Source organism: Lactuca serriola, chromosome 8 (assembly GCF_051521515.1).
Source record: "Lactuca serriola cultivar US96UC23 chromosome 8, Lser_US96UC23_V15, whole genome shotgun sequence".
Taxonomy (NCBI): Eukaryota; Viridiplantae; Streptophyta; class Magnoliopsida; order Asterales; family Asteraceae; genus Lactuca; species Lactuca serriola.
The window spans coordinates 17908754-17934750 of NC_136415.1; the positions used below are offsets into that span (position 1 = coordinate 17908754).

The following is a 25997-nucleotide window of genomic DNA, read 5'->3' on the forward strand; positions in this document are numbered from 1 at the left end:
TGGAGCTCCGGACTATCATGGGGCGCGGGACCCCATAGCGAGTACTAGATGGTTGGCGGATGTGGCCAACGCTTTCCGCACTAGCAGGTGTCCCGAGGGGGACAAGGTCAGATTGGCGTCCTGTCTTCTGAAGGACAAGGCACGGGATTGGTGGGAGGAGGTCGGACATGCCATTGGAGATGATGCAGCATTGGACGCCATGACCTGGGCTGATTTCTCTACCAGGTTCAGGGCGGAGTTTGCACCGGTTATTGAGGTGCAGCAGCTAGCTAGGGAGTTTCAGGACCTCACTCAGACTACAGAGACAGTGGCGGAGATCACCGCCAAGTCAGGGAGAGGGCTCTTCTCGTTCCTCAGTACGTGGCTGATGAGGAAATCAAGAAGGCCCGCTATCATGAGATGTTGCGGAGTGATATCCGCCAGTTTGTGAGCCGGTCCAGCTGTAAAACGCTGGAAGATATGATTGCTAGGGCTCGGGAGAGGGAGATTGATCTCGAGATGGAGAAGAAGAGGAAACCGGAGGCGGTTTCGGGTTCAGGCGGTTCGGGAAAAAAGCCCAAGGTTTCAGATCACAGATCTAGGAGTCAGCAGAGCCACGGTCGATGTGGCAAGTGTGGGAGATTGCACGAGGGAGCGTGCAAGGCAGGGAGTTCCGGCTGCTACAAGTACGGTCGGATTGGGCATTTGAGTAGGGATTGTACGGCCCCTGCTACTGCCGTTGCAACATCAGATCTGATTTGCTTTCAGTGCAATCAGAGGGGACATAAAAAGTCCCAGTGTCCGGGTTTAGGTGCAGCAGGGAAGGTGGCTGCACCTGCCCCTGCTACCTTGAGGATTACAGATGGCCGGCAGGGCCGAGCTGATGCGCCAATGGCGAAGAGCAGGGCGTTTCAGATGACAGCAGAGGAGGCGCGAGCGACTCCTGATGTGGTGGCGGGGTCGTTCTCTGTGAACGGCATTTCTGCTATGGTATTATTCGATTCGGGGGCTACCCGATCATTCGTATCGCTTGCGCTTAGCAAGAGATTTAGTAGAGCTCCAGGGGAGCTGGATGGTCCGTTAGAGGCCGAGATAGCAGATGATAGGACCGTGAGGGTCGGCAGAGTGTTTAGAGGGTGTTCTCTTCAGTTATTTGATGAGTAGTTTTCAGTGGATCTGGTACCTATTCCCCTGCGAGGGAATAAGGTTATTGTGGGCATGGATTGGCTAAGCCCCAATGGGGCGGTGATTGATTGTGAGCTTCAGCTAGTGAGGGTTCGCACTCCCAGTGGGGGAGAGTTAGTGATTCAGGGCGAGAGGCCACAGCGCGGACCGACCTTTTGTTCCGCCGCAAGGGCGAGGCGCTATGTTCAGCAGGGCTGCACCGGTTTTCTAGCTTACGTCATGGATGCCTGGGAGAAGGGCAAGTCGACAGTTGATGATGTTCCTATAGTGCGAGACTACCCGGATGTGTTTCCCGAGGATTTGCCGGGGATACCTCCTGAGAGACAGGTTGAGATCAGGATCGACCTAATTCCTAGTGCGGCTCCGATAGCCAAGGCACCGTATCGACTAGCTCCCCCTGAGATGCAGGAGTTGTCTACACAGCTGCAGGAGCTGTTAGACAAGGGTTTCATTCGGCCGAGCAGTTCGCCTTGGGGAGCGCCGATCCTGTTTGTGAGGAAGAAGGATGGGTCGCATCGTATGTGTATAGATTATCGGGAGTTGAATAAGGTAACGGTGAAGAACCGTTACCCACTTCCGAGGATAGATGATTTGTTTGATCAGCTTCAGGGAGCGTCTTGGTTCTCCAAGATCGATCTACGCTCCGGTTATCATCAGATGCGAGTTAGAGATGAGGATGTACAGAAGACTGCTTTCAGGACCAGGTATGGTCATTATGAGTTTGTGGTGATGCCATTTGGGCTCACCAATGCTCTAGCCGCGTTCATGGATCTCATGAACCACGTGTGCAGGCCGATGCTGGATCGGTCAGTGATAGTATTCATAGATGATATCTTGGTATATTCCAAGACGCAGGAGCAGCATGAGGAGCACCTGCGGGAGGTGCTGGAGGCTTTGAGGAGGGAGAGACTTTTCGCAAAGTTCTCCAAATGTGAGTTCTGGTTGCGCGAGGTGCAGTTCCTTGGTCACCTCGTCAACCAGAAGGGTATTTTGGTAGACTCGGCCAAGATAGAGGCCGTGATGCAGTGGGAAGTTCCGAAGTCTCCATCTGAGATTCGGAGCTTCCTAGGGTTAGCAGGGTATTATCAGAGATTTATTCAGGACTTCTCCAAGATAGCAGTGCCACTCACCCGACTGACCAAGAAGTCGGTGGTATTTCGTTGGGGGCCTGAGCAGCAGGCAGCGTTCGAGACCCTCAGACAGAGATTGTGCGAGGCTCCGATCCTTACCTTGCCAGAGGGAGTAGAGGACTTCGTAGTCTACTGTGATGCCTCGATCACAGGTATGGGAGCAGTATTGATGCAGCGAGGCCATGTGATAGCTTATGCCTCGAGACAGTTGAAGCCTCACGAGGCTAATTATCCTACCCATGATTTGGAGCTGGGGGCAGTTGTGTTTGCCCTCAAGATTTGGAGGCATTACCTTTATGGGGTCCGTTGTACTATTTACACGGATCACAAGAGTTTGAGGTACCTTATGGATCAGCCGAGTCTGAACATGAGGCAGAGGAGGTGGTTGGATGTGCTAAAGGATTATGATTGTGAGATCCTTTACCACCCAGGGAAGGCCAACGTGGTGGCCGACGCCCTAAGCCGCAAAGTGTCGGCGGCCCCTATCATAGATCTGTGTTTGAGAATGACAGTGATCACTCTGTTGTTGGAGCGGATCAAGGAGGCTCAGGTGGAGGGCCTCAAGGAGGAGAGACAGAAGTGTGAGAGGATCGTGGGCCGAGTAGCCTCGTTTGATTATGATAGTTGGGGATTGCTGACGCTTCACGGGAGGGTATGGGTACCGTACTGGGGTGGAGTACGACAAGTGTTGATGGATGAGGCTCATAAGTCTCGGTTTTCTATTCACCCAGGGGCGACGAAGATGTATCGAGATCTTCGACCTGATTATTGGTGGCCCTGCATGAAGCGGGACGTCGCCTGGTACGTTGAGAGATGCCTGACCTGCCGGAAGGTCAAGGCGGAGCACCAGAGACCTCACGGCAAGATGCAGCCGTTAGACATTCCCGTGTGGAAATGGGAGGACATCACCATGGATTTTGTCACCAAGCTCCCCAGGACCGCACGAGGAGTGGATTCGATATGGGTAGTAGTGGATCGGTTGACGAAGAGTGCCCATTTTATTCCGATCCAGGAGAGTATATCGGCGGAGAAGTTAGCCGATATCTATGTACGAGAGATTGTGGCACGTCATGGAGTGCCGGTATCGGTGGTGTCAGACCGAGATGTCCGTTTCACATCCAGATTCTGGAAGCGGTTCCACGACGAGATGGGTACTCGTCTCCATTTCAGCACCGCTTTCCACCCTCAGACGGACGGGCAGAGCGAGAGGATGATTCAGACTCTCGAGGACATGCTTCGGGCATGTGTGCTAGATTTCGGTGGCAGTTGGGATACGTATCTTCCGTTAGCGGAATTCTCGTACAACAACAGTTATCATGCGAGCATTGATCGACCTCCTTTTGAGATGCTGTATGGGAGGAAGTGTAGGACCCTGATTTGTTGGGGCGAGGTCGGTCAGCGAGTCATCGGGAGCACAGAAGTGGTGCTCAAGACGACTGAGTTGATCCAGCAGGTCCGTAGTAGACTGCAGACTGCGCAGAGTCGGCAGAAGAGCTACGCCGACAGGAGGCGTTCGGACTTGGAGTTCCAGGTGGGGGATATGGTCCTTCTGAAGGTCTCACCTTGGAAGGGCGTCATCAGATTCCGGAAGAGGGGCAAGTTGGGCCCCAGATTTATTGGTCCTTTCAGGGTTTTGGCTCGGGTGGGTCGGGTTGCTTACCGGTTAGATATTCCTGAGGAGCTTAGTCAGATCCACAACACTTTCCATGTGTCTCAGTTGAGGAAGTGTATGGTGGATGAGTCAGCAGTCGTTCCCCTAGAGGATATTCAGGTTGATAGCAGCCTGAATTATATTGAGAGGCCGGTCGCGATTCTGGACCGGAAGACCAAGACCTTGAGGAACAAGGTAATTCAGTTAGTGAAGGTGCAGTGGCAGCACTGGAAGGGATCGGAATGGACGTGGGAGGCTGAGGAGGAGATGAGAGAGCACTACCCAGAGATATTTGCAGATTCAGCCGTAGCAGACTTCGAGGACGAAGTCTGAGATAAGTGGGGGAGAATTGTAACGACCCGTTTCCGGTATGATGATTCCTTGGTATTTATTTTGAAGTTTTGTTAAAGGGACTCGGCGAGTTCATAGCCTGACTCGCCGAGTAGGGGCGAGATTTCGAGCACGTGTTAGTTGGCGACTCGGCAAGTCCATATTCTGGACTCGGCGAGTCTGTCCGTCTGGGAGAAACCCTAAACCCCGGGTTGCCCACTATTTAAGCCACCTTATAGCCCCCAACCTCGCCTCCTTCACCCCCAAAAGCTGTGAGAAAACCCTAATTCGTTCTTGAGTGATTCTAAGTGATTTTGTGTGCATTTGTGAAGGCTTGAAGAAGGAGGAGAAGAAAGGAGCAAGGAGTAGGATTGTAGAGCAGAGATTCAAGGGAAAGCAAGAGCTCTTTGAGGTATTCTTCAGATTTCCTTCCCTTTTATGCTTTAAAACCCTTTCTAGATCTTGTTAATGCCTTTCTCAAGCCTTATGTTGTGTTGGAAGCTCTATTATGCCGAGATATCCTTAGATCTGTTCATTTAGGAGTTGTAGAGCCCAGATCTATTGCCTTTATGGAGCTATTTTGCATATTAACCCTAGATCTACCCCTTTTAAGTGCCTTTTTAGCCTTTATTCCCTTGTTCATGTGTTTGTACACGTAAAGTTGGAAACTTTACGTGGTAAATCAGCTGATTGGACTCAGATCTATCATTTGTATGTGTTGGATTCGAGCAGAATCGAGTGTAGAATAGTTGCATGGCGGAGACTCGGCGAGTCGGAAGAACGACTCGGCGAGTCGAGCCGCGAGTCCCCGATTTCTTCCTTTTGAGCGGTGTCGAGTGGGTCCAGTGAGTAGTGGAGTGGACTCAGTGAGTTGAGGGTGGACTCAGTAATGGAGGGACTCGGCGAGTTGTTCATACAACTCGGCGAGTCCAAGGCAATCTCCTTAGACTCAAGAACAACTCGTCGAGTTGTTCATATGACTCGGTGAGTCGGATGAAGATTGTCTGAGTTCTTGGATCGAGGGGGGTACTCGTCGAGTCGATGCCATACTCGACGAGTAGCAGCGAGTAGGGTCGAGGAGTGAGAATAGGGACTCGGCGAGTTGGCGGACCAACTCGGCGAGTCAGGTCAACTGAGAGTTGACTTTGACCGAGAGTTGACTTTGACCAAGGGTAAAAGAGTCATTTTACCCAGTTCAGTGTTTAGTATTTGATTGAGTGTGTTTATGGACTTGTAGCCCGGGAGATACAGGAGCAGTAGCAGTTAGCTTCCAGAGCCATACACTCAGCAGCCAGTTCACGAGGTGAGTTTCCTTTCGGTAGGAACAGGTCTACGGCCACAATGCCGGCCCGTTTAATTATCAGTAGTTCCGGACTTTGGTCTGATGCAGTAGTTAGAGTGCTTGATGTCTTTGTGATACAAGCATGTTTGTGTTATGTGTTCCGGACTCTGTTCTGATGCAGTATACAGTTTATGTGTTTATAATAGTTGTTATATTCTATGCTATGCCATGATCAGTCAGTTCCGGACTTCGGTCCGATGCAGTCAGTTCCAGACTTCGGTCCGATGCAGTCAGTTCCGGACTCCGGTCCGATGCAGTTAGTTCCGGACTTCGGTCCGATGCAGTCAGTTCCGGACTTCGGTCCGATGCAGTTAGTTCCGGACTCTGGTCCGATGCAGGGGACAAGGTCCCAGTCAGTTCCGGACTTCGGTCCGATGCAGTTAGTTCCAGACTTCGGTCTGATGCAGTGGGCAAGGCCCAGTATGTGCTTTATATATGTATTGTATGGTATGTGGTAGTTTGGGGGAGCTCACTAAGCTTCGTGCTTACAGTTTCAGTTTTGGTTTCAGGTACTTCCGCAAGCAGAGGGAAGAGCTCGTGATGATGGCATCGCACACACCATAGCTTCAACTTTTATCCTAGGAGTTGATCTAGTTTCTTTGATTTTGATATGGCATAGATATGATACAGTTTTTCCGCACAGTGTTTTTTTTATCATGTTTGGGATACATCACGTATGGTTTTATGATATGACACTCAGATTATGGTTTTTTGTTATATTGAAAAATGAAATTTTTGGTCGTATTTTTTGGGTTGTTTCACAACTCACCGAGTTCTAGGCAAAATTCATCGGGCTCGCCGAGTTGTTCATCCAACTCGCCGAGTCCATGCCTGCCTTCAAATGACTCGTCGAGTCACCCCCTGTGACTCGCTGAGTCCTTTCAGATCCCAAGCCATACAGACCCTTTTTGAGCCATGCAAAGCTTCCAAACTACAGATCTAGGCTCCTGAGGCATGCTTTCCACGCAAAGTTGCAAACTTTATATGCATGCAAGGCTTTAAGGCCCTAAAATAGCAAATCTAAGCTTGGAATGGGGTCATACACTTGAGAGAAGGTACATGCTAAGCTCAACTGATAACTTTATGCATCTTAAGGCCAAAAGGAGTTCAAATCTGAAGTTACAACTTCAGATCTTGGCTTAAACACAAAAGCCCTTTCTTAGAATCCATGCACAAGAGGGTTTTGGGTGGAAATGAGCCAAGAGACAGCTTAATACCTTCAGAAAGTGCTCCACAGAAGTAGATCTAGAATCCCTAGGATCCCTTGCTCCTTCTAGCTTGATTCCTCAAGTGATTCCTTCACCAAATCCTTCCTTCAAGCTTTAAAATCACCAAGAACACACTCACACTCAAATTAGCGTTTTAAGGAGGTATAAAGCTATAAAGGGGAGGCCAAGGGAGGCTAATGACCCTTTAAATAGGGTGCAAGGCCTTGGAATCTAGGGTTTCATCTGCCAGCGTCTAGTCGTCGAGTACCATAATGGACTCGGTGAGTAGATCATTAAACCCCCGCGTCCAAACCCGCTACTACTCAACGAGTAGGGAAGCCAACTCGCTGAGTAGGTCCTCCAAGAATCCAAACTGAAATGTCATTATCAATACCTGAGGATCAGGGTGTTCAATGGATTGCCTTCTGGGCCCACAACTCACATCTGGATTGCCATCGAGCACACGGTATGAGTCTCCCTCAGTTCGTATCTGGAATGCTCTCGGGTTTGTTGGTTACCACACGGAGCAGTTTCACCTCAACCCATCCTACATAATATGTCGACATATAACACAACTAATGCACATACAGATAACCACATAATACTACAGGTAGTCCTACAGATCTACCTAACTGGCATATCAACCAACATGCAACACTAACTCATACTCAACATAATACCAACTGCTAGGATATCACATCCAATGGGACGAAATTGGTGCCTTAGACCCCTTAGTATAGTGAGGATAACTCAACTCGCAACTGACTCACTGAAGTGATAAGCTCCACTCTCGGATCACTGTCACAACTCCACCACCTATATTCACCATAGAACCATACTTATAATTTCCAATTTCCCAAAATGCTCCCAGAAGTCAACTAGTCAACCCTTGGTCAAAGTCTAAGTCATTGGTCAAGGTCAACAGTCCATGTTGACCTCAACTCGCCGAGTACAACCAGCCACTTATCGAGTTCCTTGCATAGCTCGTCAACTCGCCAAGTCACTTGAGTGACTCGTCGAATTCCTAATGTTTGTGGTCATAAACTCTTTGGCCAACTCATCGAGTTTGCCGTGCAACTCGCCAAGTTCATGCGTGCCAAAATCCAGGAAAACCCTAACTGACTCGCCGAGTCACCCTATTGACTCGCCGAGTTCACGACAATCTTCATCGGACTCGCCGAGTTGACCATGCAACTCGCTGAGTCCCTTCAGTCCATTATCCATTCAGATGCTTTTTAAGCCATTATAAGGTCCCATATTGTAGATCCAGCTTCCCAAGGCATGTTGATCACGTAAAGTTGCAAACTTTACGTGCATGTAAGGCTCTAAAGCCTTATAATGATAAAACCAAGCTTGCAATGGAGTTTTACACTTAAGGAGAGGTTCACACTTGCTAAAGCTGAAAGATTTATGGGCTTAGAGACCAAAGAGAGTTCAGATCTGAAGTTACAACTTCATATCTTAGCTCATACCCAAGAATAGCTTCTTATTATGCTAGAAAAGCCCAAATCTTTAACCCAATAAGATCTAGAATGAAATGAGGTCAAGGAAACGACTTGATACAATCCAAAAGATGCTAACTGGGGTAGATTTCAGATCCCATACGTTCTGTTCTCCTAGCCACTTGCTCTCCAAGTTCTTCTTACAATGATCCACCTCCCAAAGCTTGAAACACACAATAATGGAGCACACTCACGGATTAGGGTTTGCTGAACTCTCAAGAGGCTGCAAGGAGGCCAAAGAAGGCTAATGATCCCTTAAATAGGGTGCAAAACCCCGAAAATTAGGGTTTCATCCTCCATCTCCTACTCGTCGAGTCCCTTCTTGGACTCGGCAAGTAGGTCACTTAAACACGTGGACCAACCCGCTGCTACTCGACGAGTCAGAGCATCCAACTCGTCGAGTAGACCTTGAATTATGAAAATTAACAATAAATTAATACTTGAGAATCGGGGCGTTACAGTATTACAATTAATGATTACTAATTTACATACTTAAATAATAATACAAATTGAAATAAATATGTGCTAGTGTCGACGCCATAAAATTCGTTCCACCTTTCAATAACATCATTGAAGATTGAAGTGGAACTTTTAGTTACATCGTTGATTAAAGCCTAGACCTAAATATAAGATTTAAAAGATAAAAAACATAATCAACAACTATTATATTAGCTCCACAAATACAAAAATTGCAACTTGTTTATGTAAAATATGTTGAAAATGAAGAAATAGCAACGTAGTGACAGTTTGTGTCAAAAGGAAGTTAAAAGAGCAACATGTTTGGTCAATAAAAATGAACAAAATGCAACAATAGCGATGTACTCACACTTTAGGTCAAAAACATTTTTTTTTTGAACGAGAATAGTACTTAAGATTAAAAGCCAACAAAGGTGCTGGAGGAGTACAAATATTACAAATGAAAGCATAAAATTTTTCAAAAAATAGACATAATCCATGGAAGATATTTTGGAGTTCACCAAATATTACCAACGAAAGCAGGGAATTAGAGTAGCAACAGCTAACCAAGATCAATTGAGAAGGAGATGAAGAGGAGCCCAATAGGAAAGAAAAGCAACTAACTAGAATTCTTTGAGGAGAAGTGCTAGTGAAGAGGAGAATTCAGATTAAACGACGCAACATGGATGTAGCTGGGGCATTGAGGCCACTTTAAGAAACACATGAAAGCAAACTTTGAAGATCACTTTGACCTCAACATGACGACAACATCATCAACATTTGGACTATAATTTCTTGGGCAAGAAACGGGCTCCAGCTTCTGGATTAGAGATAACTAATGAGGTGTCCCAATAAACGCTCACCCAAAAATGCATTATGGTTTGATGTAAGCAGCAGACAGATTGGAGAACATTAAGAAATTTAAGAAGTTGAACTAGAAAACACAAATTTAGAAAAAATTAAAACACTTATAGCTAATGAATTACGTACTCTATTTAGAAACACAACCATCCATGTGTAGACCATATTAAAACCATTATTAAAAAATTAATGCTAATTTTAACCGATTAAAGTTCTCATAATTACCATCATGTCCAAGCTAAGAAAAGAGGATTTATCGAGATCTTTTTTGTCTTTAGCAAAGTTTAAAATTAAAGTATCATGAAGTTTTAATTTTGTTTGGTTTTTTTTTTTTTTTTTTTTTTTTTTTTTTTTTTTTTTTTTTTTAGAACTGGCAAATTTTATTGACCAAGCACTACCTAGCAAGATGCTAGGCAGGCCCAAAAGAAAGACTACATTTGAGATTGTATTACAGACAATTTAAAGGGCAAACACACCATTCATCCCATTTAATATTACATTCTACTCTCCTATGCCTAATCCAATTGAATACAATAGATTTAACCCTGTCAATAATCTGGGAAAGTGAGTATCGTGTACTCCTGAATACCAATTCGCATCTGGTTTTCCATAGTATCCACATCACCCCAAAACAGATGCAAATTAGGTTGTTTTTCTTTCTTCTGCATCTTCCCCAGGTTTTCGTTAGCCCAATAAGATCACCAATGGTTTGAAAATCCGGTTTCGGAATATTACACCATTGAAATATCAGCTCCCATATCCTGTTCGCCAACGGGCAACTTATCATAATATGATCTGAATCTTCATCCTCGATATGGCATTGAGGACATGATTCACTTATATTTGTAATTCCTCTCCTCTTTAACGCCAGGTTGGATGGGATACGTCCCAAATTAGCTCTCCAAATAAAGGTATTGACCTATATAGGGATATCATGAAGCCATGGGATGACTACTTCATTGATTGCCGGTTCTTTATTATCGATTCTTAATTTGATTGCCTCTACATGGAAAATACCGTCATCCGATAAGGGACAAATCCAAGAGTCTGGATCTGGACAGGGTCGAAATACATCAATGGCTTCAGACAACATCTGAAAGCTGTGCGCTTGAGAGCCAGTTGTAGGGGCTGATCTCCATTCCCACTTATAGCCTTCTGCTTGCACTCTTTGGCTAATTCTGCATGTTTTACGCCTTTCCAGTTGATATAGATCTGGGAATTGATCTTTTAGTGGCTCGCCATCACACCATTCGTCCATCCAGAAGAGGGTATCGTTGCCGTTCTTCACTTTCTTCTTTAGGATGTCTCGGAAACTTATCCCAACTTTAGTTAGTTCATTCGCCACCTCCGCTATATTGTTCCACACACCTGCAAAAGTTCTTTTCGACAAAACATTAGCAGGTTTGTTTTTCAAATTGTGAATACCTGTAATTACACGACACCATAAGGACGTTTTATTTGTTTTTAATGCCCACCACCATTTGACGATCATTGATATGTTGAAGGCCTTGAGAGATCCAAGACCAAGCCCCCCTTTTTCTTTTGGAGCAATGATCTTTTCCCACGAAACCCAAGATATTTTATACCTATTATCGCTCCCGCCCCATAAGAACTGTCTGCGAATCTTTTCCAGAAGATCAATGACCCCCACTGGGGCCACAAAAATAGAGAAGTAGTATGACGGGAGACTGCCCAAGACAGCTTTTGCTAAGGTTAATCTCCCTCCAAAGGATAGTGCTTTCGATTTCCAAGGCGAGAGCTTAGAATAAAAACGATCAATTATAGGTTTCCAATGTTTCTTTAACTTCATGTTTGCTCCAACCGGGACGCCCAGGTAGGTGAAGGGTAACGATGCCGGTTGGCATCCCAAGGGGGCAACCCATCTAGAGACCTCAGCCATGTCAACACCAACACCAAAAACCCTGGATTTGATAAAGTTTACCTTTAGTACTGATGTTACTTGAAAGCACCTTAATATCCTTGCTAGGTTTTTTATGTTACTTTGACTCCACTCGCCCATAAAAATGGCATCGTCCGCATAGAACAAATGGGATATTGACAATTCAGCATTTGGAATTTTAAGCCCTTGAAAAAGGCCTTTCTGACAGGCTGTTTTCATCGCGATATTAAGTCCCTCCATGGCAATTATGAATAAGAAGGGCGAGAGTGGATCCCCCTGCCGAACACCTTTTTCCATACCGAATTCCACCGTTGGAGACCCGTTTATAAGCACCGAGAGTCTTGCTGATTGGAGACACCCTTTCATCCACATACGCCATTTATCTCCGTATCCCATTTGAACAAGTAACGAATCAAGATACTCCCAATTAACGGAATCAAACGCTTTTTCTAGGTCTACCTTGAAGAGAAGAATCTGTTTTTTTTACCTTTTTAGCCCACGTACATATCTCGTTTACAATCATAGGCCCATCCAAAATATTACGTCCCTTCACGAAAGCAGATTGGGCTTCTCCGATGTTCATGCCAATCACCATGCTAAGTCTATTAGCTAAGGCCTTATAGATTATTTTGTATAACGAGCCAATTAAGCTGATTGGCCTATAGTCTCCTATATGCAGCGGATCCTTTATTTTTGGTATCAGCGTGATGAAGAATGAGTTGCAGCCCCGATCCAACGTGCCATATTTCTCAAAATATTTGACGAATCCCATAATATCTCCCCTCAATACGTCCCAGAATTTTTTAATGAAATCAAAGGTGAAGCCGTCTGGGCCAGGTGACTTTTCTCCTCCACATGCCCAGATGGCACATTTAATTTCTTCTGATGAGAAGGGTTCTTCTATTTTTGATCGAGAAGCCGGGTCGAGTGAACAGAATTCGCTGCTGATGAGCTTTGGCCTGGTAGGCCATTTTTCCTGAAACTTTTTCTAATAGAAAGAGAGGACTTCATCTTGTATTGCCGCCACATTAGTGTTCCAGGATCCATTGATAATCAAACCATGAATGTGATTCTTGTTCTTCTTATTGTTTACATACCCGTGGAAAAAACAGGAATTCTCGTCCCCATCGACTATCCATCGGATTCTGGCCTTTTGTTTTAAATCAAGGACAGCTAATTTTTCAAGCTCCACGATCCCTTGAATACCACATCTCCTCTCCTGTACTTCCAACTCTGATAGCAGATTGTTTTCAGCGGCTGTGTCAAGTTCCTGCACCCTACTTTTAATCTTCAACAACTCCTCAGTCTCTTTGGGGTGATCCGTTGCTCTCCACTTCTTTATTTTGTTTTTTAGGAATCTAAATTTGGCTGCAAGGTACGCATCCGGGTTGCCATATCCTCTGAAATTCTCCCATGCTTCTTTAACAATTTGTTCGAATCCATCTCTTTTCATCCAAGAATTGAAGAACCTAAATGGGGGTTTGCCAAAATCAGCTATGCAGGTCTGAAGAATAATGGGACAGTGATCTGAAGTCTCCCATGGTGCTGCTGTGACAGACACCGAGGGGAATAGACTAAGGAACTTATTACAGACAAGAAATCTATCAAGTTTGCTCATCTTGACGTCCGACTGACTGAAATATGTGAATTTGTGTCCCCCCATTCTTGGTTCGTGGAGACATGCTTTTTCAATGAATCTATTAAACCAGAAGGCTTCAGATGGGATGAAATGGGAGTTGAATCTTTCATCGACCTTCCTTACAGTGTTGAAGTCTCCAAAAATTAGCCAAGTTCCAGCTTTAGTGGATTTAATGTGTTCTAATTCATCCCATAACTGTTTTTTATTTTGTAACTCGTGAGGCCCATAGATATTTGCAACAATCAACTGACCTTGAATCCCTGACCATTTACCGATCGTGATTAAAAAATGTCTCGCCTTTATGACTTCTTCAACCTGGAACAGTTTGGAATCCCACACGCTAAGCAGTCCTCCCGATCTTCCATTGGACGGAGTTGCAGCAAAATCATAATCGCCATTATACCAGCAGCCGGCTACATTTATGCCGTTTTCATCTGCTAGCTGCGTTTCCTGTACACCAAGGAACGAGATCTTATATTTCGTTGCTAACCTTCGCACCCAGGAGACTTTATATCCTTCGCCGATTCCCCTGATATTTAGACTTAGACAATTCATCGGGGTTTGTTTATCTCTCCGATTACTCCCACTGTTTCTAGTAGTACTGGGTTGTTTGAGTCAATCTCAAAACCCAATAGAAATATTACTCCCATTGTTTCTAGGAGACAACCATTTATTTAAAAATCGGTGTAATATATATAGAGGATATTACATTTAATGATAAAAACAGTAAGAATTTTCTTATTTCCAACATTTACCCAGAATATAAATAGAAATATTAGTTCAAAGTACCATATCCACACAATGGACCTAAATATCTTTAGGAAAAAAAATCAAGTACACACATGTAAGGAGAATTCTGGACCAATAGATGAAAATAATGAATGACTATGATTTTGAGGGTCTATGATATTACAATGGAATATCATTTACCATAATATCACTCAAATTTAATTAAAATGGTATTTTAGACAATTAACTATATTTAAAAAAAGGAAATTTTCGAATTTGAAGGGATAATTCTGATTTTTTTTAAATTAATTCAATTTCAATTCTAATTTAATTTGTAGTCATAACCGATTATAACTTATTTTATTCTGTCAGAATGCGATTCTTGATAGAATGAAATTCTGTTAGAATAACAGTTTATGACATCCTTTAAGAATACATAAATAAAAGAAAACTTGAATAAGTATATTACGAAACAATATAGAAAATCGATTTTTGAACTAATAATATATCAAATAATTATATTCTATGATTGTGATACAAAAAGAACATTCTTGAATAATAACAACATTCTGAAAGAATAACAAGTGTAATTCTTAATAAACAACAACATTCTTAAACTGTGAGTATGATCAATCTTTGATTCATTCTTCACGTCATTCCTATAAGGTCTTCAAGTCATTCCTATCACAAATGCAACAAATACATCAAAATCCAACAAAAAAACACAAATTCATTTTGAAAGAATACAAACATTCTGAAAGAATGGATTTATATAAATAAACTCTGACAGAATACACATAAATCCATTCACACCTCATACTCAACTTTCACTAGACTAAATTTTCTAAAAAAACAACACCAATTGGGGTTTTTTTATACATTGAAAGAGAGAAAAAGTAAAAAACAAACACTAATGGTATCCTACTAAGAATTAGTCAATTACCGAGAATTTGGCTTGAAACATCTCTTATTCATTTTATCGAACACCTTCTGTGCATTACCAAATGCTTCTGTGTAAAAGAAAAACCACCAACAAAAGAGAAGCTCAATACAAACATAAAGCGTAAAAGGAACCAACAACAAAAACCATACCACAACTCCATGAAAAACCCACCACACTACCACTAAGCAGCAACAAACAATTGCACAAAACGAGATGTGAGATTGGCTAATGATTTGAAGTCATGAAGAAAAAAAATTAGAACCGACAACTGAATGAAGTCAAGAAGAAAAATAAAAAAACAATCAAATTTATTGAAAAGCTAAGTGATTTGAAGTCATGAAGAAAAAATAAAATTGTTTAAAAAAAATTACAGAAGATACAAACTTTCGATTGAAGATTAAGATGTGAGATTGACTAATGATTTCTACTCTTTTACCTGAGAATATGAAGACCGACAGAGGAGGGTGGTCGCTTGATGACGGTGGTGGCGACATTAGGGTTTTTTTCTTATAGAAGCACTGAGACTCCTCCTCTTCCAATGTATTATCGGGTACCAAAAATACCCTTGATCATAATACAGTTGCCGGATGCGCTTGTCTCTGATGAAGAAAGAGACTTTGATGGTTGTGATTTGGTGTTTGACGGCTATTGTTGGGAAAGAATACATCGATTACTTTTGTGTTAGTGGTTATTGTAGTGTTTAAAAATGATTGCAATTTTATAGGGATTTGATTTAATTTTAATTTTGGAAATTATTTAATATATATGTAATAGTACTAATTTACCCTTATTAATTTATTTAAAATTTTAATTTGTGCTAAATTCTGATTGGTTCATATATACACACAATACTTTTTGAAAACATTTGAACCTATATATATATATATATATATATATATATATATATATATATATATATATACACTAGCCGTTTACCCGCGCCAAGCGCCGAATGCGGATATTTTATTCAAAAATTAAATTGTAGAGACAATTAATTCTTTTGCACAAATAGTTTACTATATATAAACAATTATCGGTATAATTAAAATAATAATATATAAATGTATACTCTTGATTACAAACCCGATTATGTCAAACTACGCAAATGTTAAAATAAAAATATATAAATGTGCACTTTTGATTACACACCCGATTAAATATTTGTTTTTTTTCACTATAATTATGATTTATGTTGTTTTTTGTCACAACAGACAGGTAACAGATAAATCGACACTTAGGTAACAGATAAATCGACACTTACGTAGCCAATATATAACTCATAGGAGCTCAATCCACTCCAAATTCCCCATCTTTTTCCACCTTTTCACTTTTTCTCACCTTTGACTTTGACTATGACTCATTAACAACCCCTAAAATCCCCCTTTGTCTCAAACTCTCCCAAGAAAAAACTGCTTTTCGTTTCATATTATGCCCCCACAGAACACTATCCTTATCACACCTTTTTATCTCATTAAGCAATAGACTTTCATTCTCTTTCACATCATCTTTCATTCTTGGAACAAAATATTCCGGTTTTGCCCCTGCCACCGCCATTCTTGGAACACCCAACACGTTCACAAACGAATAAGGAGCATCATGTCTTCTTTTCCCATTTGAAGATGAAAAAGTAGACAAGAAAACTTCCTTAACATTTCTCATGTGGGTCCCTGTTTGACTTTGACTTTGACTACTCAAGGTCCTACTACCTTTTAAAAGTCCAACCACTATATGATCTGTTTTAGGCCTTAAAGATTCCACCTTTTTGTCTTCTAACATTCCGGGAATTGAAGAGAATGAAAACTGACCTTTGATGGAGATGGAGGGTAGTATCTTGGTGGGTGGGGTGAAGTTTTTTTGGAGGGAGTTGACTTTTTTTGGGCGGTCAACAGTTGCCCCTTCGACCCATCTTACCACTGTGATCCGTGAAGTGCGATTCGATTCGTTTAACTACACCTATTGATGAAGTGTTGTGTTTTAGGTCAATTGTTCTTTGTGACCGTTTTGCCCTTCCCCCTCTGTGGAAAATTGTGATACGACCCTTTGAATTTCTACTTGCTGACTTGTCTTTACCTGTAACGAATTGCCTAAGTGGCCTTTCAGAGCTCACATTTTGAGCACCTGTAGGAATATTATAAAGTCAGTAAAACTGTTTTTGGTTGGATAAATCATAGATGAATTTCAGATAACAATATAATCAATAATGTTCAAATCCTAAGCACCACACCTCTACAATCAAATTAAGAACGTTGGAAATGACATCTCTCTGGTACTTACATGAACAAAATCAACTCTTTTTATTGAAAAGAGTATACCAGGGTCTAGGAATGCCAAAGAAAGTTTCGCTTCTGATGTCAAAAAGGTTGTTTCTTATCGTAAAATTGAAGTTAGGGTTCAACAAGAAGAGCAACAAGCAAACAACTTCAAAAAGTCACATGTTTCATCGGCAATTCATAAAACACGTGTTTTCAGCATTACTATTACCAAATTAACACTCTCAGAGAACCAATATCCCAGCAAAGCTGAAACCTCAAAAACAGAACTTTGCCTTGGGTGACTACCGATACCCTTAAGCATTTTGACCTTATATAGACGTAGGTTTTGAGGCTAGAGACACACAGACAACACTCGAACATGTAATAATATGAAAGAGCTAGGGTTGACATCAAAACTGGAACAAAGAATATGTATTTGCACATTAATTCCGACATCAAATTCAATCTTCATTAAGCCCTTTTTTCAGATTCATTTGTCTTGAACATGACAATTTCAACTTCGAATTTGCATTTTTAAAAAAAAAAAAAAAACTTACGGCTGATAGAGTGATTGGATCTCATCTGAAAGCTGCTAATCCTCGAAGTAATCTCAAGCGAGTGGTGCGAGTGTAGAGGACAGAGGAGATAAAGAGAGAGTGTGGTGGCTTCCTGTCACCGAAAAAGTGTTACTAGAGCACAATAGGTGGCGGCGACGGCGATCAGATATAGATACAGTGAGTGGTGCGAGGTTGGAGAGTGGGTGGTGATTCACTACCGATGGTGATGAATTGATGATGACGATGAGTTAGGCGGATGAGGTGCGATGTCGGCTTTTCAAAATAGGGTTTTTGCTATTTGTTTGAGGGAAAATGCGAGTGTAGAGGACAGGGGAGAAAAATAATATGTTTACTTTTTTGATCAGTTTATCTATACTTTATTAAATTATTATTTTTTTATTTTTTTTAAAGCAATTTTAGTTCAATACATATCGATTGAAGGCAAACGGGCAACAAGCTGCGCCGCTAGCCCTTTCTGGATGACAAAACCAATGTTAATGCCATTAATTTGTCAAACGAAAATATAAATATTTAATGCAATTAATTTGTAAAACGGAAATGTGATAGTAGTATTAAAAGGTATGAATAAATTGATTGTATATTATGCAGTAGGTGTAGTACCTCTTAAATTTCAAGAAATGGGCAATATCCTTAATAATATAGTAAATATATATATATATATATATATATATATATATATATATATATATATATATATATATATATATATATATTAATTAGCCAATGGCCATTCAACCATATCTGAAAACCATTATTAGTATTTATTTGAAGAATTAAGTTCAAATGAGATAAAAAAAAGAAAAAACGGAAAGAAATATATAATCTCACCTTGAGAATTTGAGAACCAAAGAAGCAATAAATTAAAGTTACATTGATCTTTGCTTGTCTAAAGCTGGTGGTCAAATAATATTTGGGCAATGAAAGTGCTCCGAGCATTATCTTCTTTTCAAACTACCATGCTAATTTTAAAAGATGATTCGTTACAAGTTAGTTAATCAAGTGACTTGTAAAATTCCTAAAAAAAAAAAAAAAAGAAACAAAAACACAAATGAGGCGAGCTCAAGATTTGTTGAGTTGGGGCTTGGCCCGATTTAGGGAGGTCAAACAATTCAAAAAATATTTAACAACTTACCTCAAGCTTAATCACTCAGTCAAGCCCTTGGCCGACATCGATTTCGCAGTTCACTGAACATAGTAAAGAAAAAGTAGAGACCTAAGACTCTGAAAATACATATAATCAATTAGAAGCTTCGGGAAAGTCAAGTAATTCAATGATGAAAGAAAAAACAAATAAAAGTACACATTACATATGATGCAATCTCGTTACAACGAAGAAAAGCAAAATCCTTAGAAAAAATTAACCTGAAATTGAAGATGATATTGAAAACTTATAACTAAAGGTAAGTTTGATGGATTATCAATCGAACTAAGCACTCACTGTAATAGATTAGGTAACACCAGAAAAAGGATTCAATTAAGTGCTTCACCTAATTTCGGCTAAGTAATACGTCATCATAATCATTATCCGAAAACACATACCCATCATCATCATCATCGATGATCCTCGCATCTTGCTATAATAAACCTCTTCATAAGAATCAACATTGTTCCAATCGTGCATATTCCGAATCGACCGTGTAAAAAAAACCCTACAGATTTTTACAATAGGGTGTGCAAACCTAGGGTTTTAGACGGTGAGAAGTTAATTATACTGGTTCGACACCTAGGGATTCGAGAGGAAATGGTTATTTGGGGTGGCAAATCAGGCTATCGTGTCGTGTTTTTGTCTGACATGACACAACACGACAAGGTTTTATGTAACACGAACACGACACGACACGATGTCGTGTTTTTACAACTAACACGAAAAAAAATCAATTAAAAAAATGAAAATCACGACACAACACGACAAAGGTAATATCATATAACATTTAGTTTATTTAATTAATATTTAATCATACATAACACGACAAACACCAAAAACGCGGCAAAAATATTCTAAATCATGTCAATTTCGTTTCGAGTTTTGAACACAAATACGACATGACACGACATCGTGTTTTTTACACTTGACACGAACACGACACGAACACTCGTCCCGATTTCGTTTCGTGTGATGTATTTTTGTCGTGTCATCCTAAGTTCGTGTTTTTAAATTTTGAATAAGTGATTTTGTCTCCAAAAGCGATAGGAGAATTGGAGGAGATAAAAATGTGAGCGGAGAGGAACCCTAATTTTTTGCTGATTTTTGAAATACGATCGACCCAAATTGAGAGTCAAAATTAAGTGGGAATTTTTTCCAGGAGCTTCGAGAAATCGACATGTGTACAATATAACTATTTTTTATTAGAATACATAGAATAGATATGCTCTTGTCTCATAGGAGTATTGGACGCACAAGGAGTCGAGGACAATGGGTAGAATTGAGATATTTTCACACATAGTCGTCATATGATGATTTACTATTGATTTTTTAGTTGAAATTTCATGTGAGTTACACCAACCGAAACACCCCAAAAATCAAAAGTAAAAATTTTGTTTTTAATCCAACCAAAATCATCAAATATTCATAGCAAACCATCATAAGTATATAGTGAAAATAGTTATCAGAGTACAATCTCAAAATCATAAAATACTGGACACAGGTGGATGCACAGCGATCAAGTCAGACCCTTCCTTTTCGAATCGGAATTACCTGAAACATAAACTTAAATCGTAAGCATAAAGCTTAATGAGTTCCCCAAAGTACCACATACCATACAAGCAACGATCCCCGCCCAATGAGTATAACATGCCTCGCCCTAACTCGCATAGCAGGCCCCACCCAATGAGTATAACGGGCCTCTCCATAACTCGCATAACGGGCCTCGCCCTAACTCGCATAATGGTCCCCGCCCAACATACAAAACATGTAAGTATCACACAGACAACTAGCATGACACAACGTAATTCATTGGGTCGACATTGGTGCCTTCGACTTGCGAGTACAGTGAATATCGCTCCTATTATTGTTGATTCCCTCAGCCTTCCTCTTTTCACTGACCTTAGTCCTGTTAGTAGCTCTCTTCTTCATCATACCCTCCACAGATTTTGCAGCCCAAACGGTCGCCTCAAAAGTAATTTCCTGCTTCACCGACACAATGTACTCCCATGGCAATCCCTTTGCATATCGATCAATCTTAGTCGGTTCGTCCGAAACAAGTCACAAGGCGAACTCCATTTTATCAGTGAAAGCATTGGTGTACTCGTCCACCGACATGCTTCCCTTCATCAAAGCCAAAAATTGCTTCTCTAATTCCAGCATCTTCTCAGCTGAACAAAATTTCCTCTTGAAATGGGTCAAGAATTCATCCCATGTCAGCTGTAGTGGCTTGTTAGGGCTCACAATCTTCCCTAACATGTTCCACCAACGAAAGCATTGTGCCCTTGAACTTCCTCAAAACATAGGTGGTTTGTAGCTTCCCCGTGCTACCGTAGGTGATAAACTTTATCTCCATCTCCGAGATCTAGCCCATTACTCCTACGGGATCTTCCTTCCCGTTAAATGATGACGACTTGCAGTTTGTGAAGTCCTTATACTTTCAATTTCCTCTTGGTTCATCATTTCTGTGGATCTCTGGTTGCTCTGGTCCTTGATGACTTTCTAAGTCATCATATCCTTCCCAAGCCATCTTTAGATGAGAAGGAATTGGTCCGTTATTAACTTTTCCAACATCTACCGGCTCATTAATCACATGCGCTCCTCCCCTAGCATTAGCTAGTTCCTGAGCCAAGAGCTCCCTTAACTCATGTCACTGCTGATTGAGCATGTCTTGCATTATTGCACGAGAGTCTTTCATCAGGATTTGAACAACAGCTGCTCCGACATTCTGAGGTGTTGGACCTCATTCGTTATTGACGACTCTTCCACTCCTAATGATCGTCATGTCATTCTATAGTCATAGAGGCGAGAAGTTTTAGGATAACGATATATTACTTACTATATATATATATATATATATATATATGTGTGTGTGTGTGTGTGTGTGTATTGAAACACCCTTAAAATTCAAGCCAAATTTAAACTTTTTAATACATTTTAAAACCATTAAGTTATTACAGTTTGTTTTCAAAATAGTTCAGATATCAGAGTATCCCCAAAATCAATCATGAAAATATGAGGAGGTGCACAATCACGCCTTCGCCTTCCCGCGATCATCGGAAATACCTGAAATATAATCAACAACTGTAAGCCCGAAGCTTAGTGAGTTTCCCCAAAATACCAATGCCATACAAACTTAACCATGTCATATAACCAATACAGAACAGCATGTATAATAGTCTTCAGCCTGACTGGACCGTCTCAATGGCCTTCAGTCTATATGGACTGTTCTCCGAGCCTTCGGCACTTCTGGACCGCCTCGTAGGGCCTACAGCCTATCCGGATCGCTCGTCGGGCCTTCGGTCTGACTGAATCCCTTTGCAGGGCCTTCAGGTTATCCGGACCGCCCTGGGTATGTTGGCCTCCAGCACAAAGCAGGACTGCCTCAACCCAACCCCAAATCAAACAAGCATGTGTACATAAATATCATACACTTGCATATATATAACAGTCATACCAATCTAATAGATCACAAATCATAGCAACATCCTATAACCAGGATACCGACCTAACCAGGTCACTAACATAGCATCATCCTATATACCAGGATACCGATATAACAATCATAATAGCATCACAACATCCTATCTACCAGGATACCGATCTAACAGATCATAACAGCATACAAGCATACTATAACCAGGATACCGATCTATCCGAAATCTAACATAGCAACCATCCTAAACCAGGATGAAATATAGCATATCAATAACATAGCAACCATCCTAAACCAGGATGTAATCTAGCATATCAATAACATAGCAACCATCCTAAACCAAGATGTAATCTAGCATATCAATAACATAGCAACCATCCTAAACCAGGATGTAAATCATAAAGGGTCGGCCTTGGTGTCGTAGACCCTGTTGATATAGTGAGGATAACTCACCTGGCACTGCTGAAGTCCTACGGATGAAACTCCAACTGCTGGTTGACAGATTCCCCAAACTGCCAACATCAAACAACACCCAATTAATAATTGGGTTCCAAGCCCAAAATCCAACTCACACTACAAAACCCAATAGTCAAGTAATGGGCCAAAGCCCAACACATGGACCAATTTTCCAAATTGGGCCCAGACCTCTACATGGTCTTTCTTTAAGGCCCATCCCATTATTCCAATCCAATTCCCATGATCCAATATCACATAATCATGAAGGCCCAATTATGGCCCACCTATGGCCCAACTTTCCAAGTTGGGCCCAAGTCCACACATGGGCCTTACCCTAAAGCCCATCTAATTACTTTGGTCCATTAACTTACTCTTAGATGGCCCACCAATAGTCCAATCGCAAAAGCCCAACAGGAAGGCCTAACTCAAAGCCCGAGTGAGATTAGGGCTTTCACATGAAATGATAATTAGGGTTAAGTGTTTCTTACTTAAACCATTAAGGACTTAATTTACCAAGGACTTAATCCATTAAGTCCAATATTGCTTTTAGGTTAATTTTGTCAATGATTATTATTTTATATTTCAAGTTATTAAATAATCTCCTGTGTGTCCCAATAAATTCTCAAAATTAGGGTCTTATGCCATTAGGGTTTTCCAAACCCTAATTAAGGTTTTCCAACCCCATACTAGCCCATTAGTCCATTGGTTGGGCTTTTAGGTCACATTGGGTCTTATTGGGCTCATTATGGTTCCATTGGGCCGCTAGGCTTTCTTTGGGCCCATTAGGGTTTCATTGGTCACACATTGTCCAAACATCCCCCAAACGGGGTCCAAACGCAATCAAAGCACACCGTCACCCGACACGGCAGCCGGTGGCGGCAGCCACCACTTCATGGTGGCGGTTACAAGTTTTTCTATTGATTATTTCGGCATGATTACAGCTACAACACCATCCAAAACACACACACACACACACTAAAATAACCACCTATAATAATAAACACACACGCACACAACCGTACTGTGGCGGCAGGCGGTGGTCGAAGCTGGCAACCACCACCTCGCAATGGTGGTGTTAGCAGTTCTTGATTCCCAGCCAACAAACTACACACCCTACAGCAGGAACAAACACCCACCCACTTTCTTTCTTGCAAACGGATCCAACCACCCTCCTGGTGGTGGTTGGCGACGAGATTCATCGGAAATAGCGAACCATAGCGACCTTGACGACGACAGCCACCATGGCCGACGGCCATGGTGGTTTTTCCCGACTCCATGTCGACACAACCCATGATAGCAACACCCCCCCCCCTTGCGAACCATGAACACAGCCACCATTTCACGGTGGCATGTGGCAGGCGGCACCCGGAGGTCACGAAATGATACAGCCGCTCGAAGCGGTGGTCTTCATTGGCTTCGTATGACGTGAAACAACATCCAACACACAGCCACCCCCGCAGCGACTCATGACAGTTGGATGGAAGAAACGATGGAGCGATCTACATCGTTGGTGGGTCTAGCGGTGGCGGCCAAGAGGAGTTCTCATGAACACAACGACTGAAATGCAAGCGAGATTGATTCCCAACGTTAGGATGGATAGGATGTGGGTGCTCCGGTGGTTGGGGCTTCGACCGATCGGAGAGACAAGGGAGTGTTGGAGTGTTGACGGCGGATGGAGCCTACACCATTAGGGTTAGGGTTACCGGTTGTAACTGATATATACCCCCCCCCCCCCTCCACGAAACTTGGCCCCATAATACCACATTCGGTCCCTCCTTCTTCCTTTTCTTTCAAATTAATCCATATTTTACACTTTTAACCTTTCCTCCTTAAACTCTTTACAATTCAAGTCCAAAATGTTACCGATCAGCCCTTCCCTCCACAAATCATTCCAACATAAGTCCAGAATTTACTCTTTAGCCCTTGAATTCTAAAATCCTTTGCAAAATAAATCCCATGATTGCACTTTAACCCTCGGAACTTCAATTCTTATCATTTGGCTTCCCGAAACCATCACTCTAGTAATTTATTAATTAATTTTGGACAATAAATAATATAAAATAACAATAAAAATTATTACTCGGGTTTCGGGTTTATTCTATAATTATTTTATTTTAAACGGGATATTACATACATATATATATATATATATATATATATATATATATATATATATGCGCTAGTGTCAAAGGAAACTAAGGCATCTATCCTAAAGTAATTTATCACACACTTCACCGATCATATTTAGCTTCTAAGTTTATGTCTAGAATTTTCCTAAATTCATAGTTTGCTTAAACTAATGCTAGGATACTAACTATGAATTGAGATGCGGAAATTCCTAGTTAAATAAAACATTTTTAGGATAACAAAAGTTGTTTTATTAAAACCTTGAAGATGTCATTCGTTCATATCCAAACATACATTACAACGTAAAATAAAAAACACCATGAAACTACAGATTATTGGCACATCTATTTATTCCACTCAACATCCTAACTAGACTACTACAATATTGGTTCCATAACCTATAATGCATAAAAATTGAGTGGGTCACGTTTGGCAAAACCTGGTGAGATACGTAGGTTTTTCAAACCCATAATAGTTTAATGATAATAATTAATATCATTCCTACAAAAAAAAGTTATAAAATCTGACCTAAGACCAACTTCCCAACCCAACCGATGCTCACAGATTCTAATTCAACAATCATCTGGAATAATCACCTTACTTGATGAATTGTTTGTGTATCCGATTGACTACATAGCTAGGGTTTCCTTGGCCAGTGTAAGTCATATAAGGCAACCAATTTTCAGAGATTTGATAAATATGGTATCCTATTTTATCTACGTCCATAGATTATAAGTCTTTGCTAGCAACGTAATTCACTAGACCGCCTAGAATAGTCAAGTGTTGTCATTTACTTTGATCGATGACCCATACATACTTGCCAGTTGTCTAATCTGGACCCACCATTTATGGTCATCCAAGAAAGAGGAGATACACTCACACACCCTACCCCAATCATGAGACCTAATTGATACTCAGCTTTGTTTCAACTAAGAGTTCTTTAAAGGTCTTATTCTTATCCTAAGACTTATATTTAACGACAATCAATTTCCAATATGGTTTCCAATTCAATAGTATTATCCTGTTTATACAAATAACATATATCACATGTAATACAAGCAAGCATTTATTGTCTCATACAAATAATACATTTATTTTAGATTATGATATTGATAATAACTACACACTCACTTGACAAAGGTGTCTGGTGAT

At 41.3% G+C, this 25997-nt stretch overlaps 1 protein-coding gene and 1 pseudogene across 1 annotated transcript; both read right to left on the bottom strand.

The window, feature by feature from the left end:
* Positions 1 to 12532: 12532 nt before the first annotated feature.
* LOC145066673 (uncharacterized) lies at positions 12533 to 15349 on the bottom strand. Its single transcript, XM_079013957.1, has 4 exons — positions 15292 to 15349; positions 14856 to 14922; positions 14726 to 14756; positions 12533 to 13633 (listed from the first exon to the last, which is right to left on the bottom strand). Exons 1-4 carry the CDS (start codon positions 15347 to 15349, stop codon positions 12533 to 12535), a joined length of 1257 nt encoding a protein of 418 aa, XP_078870083.1.
* Positions 15350 to 16112: 763 nt separating this feature from the next.
* LOC145066674 (large ribosomal subunit protein uL2mz, N-terminal part-like) lies at positions 16113 to 23995 on the bottom strand (annotated as a pseudogene).
* Positions 23996 to 25997: the final 2002 nt, after the last annotated feature.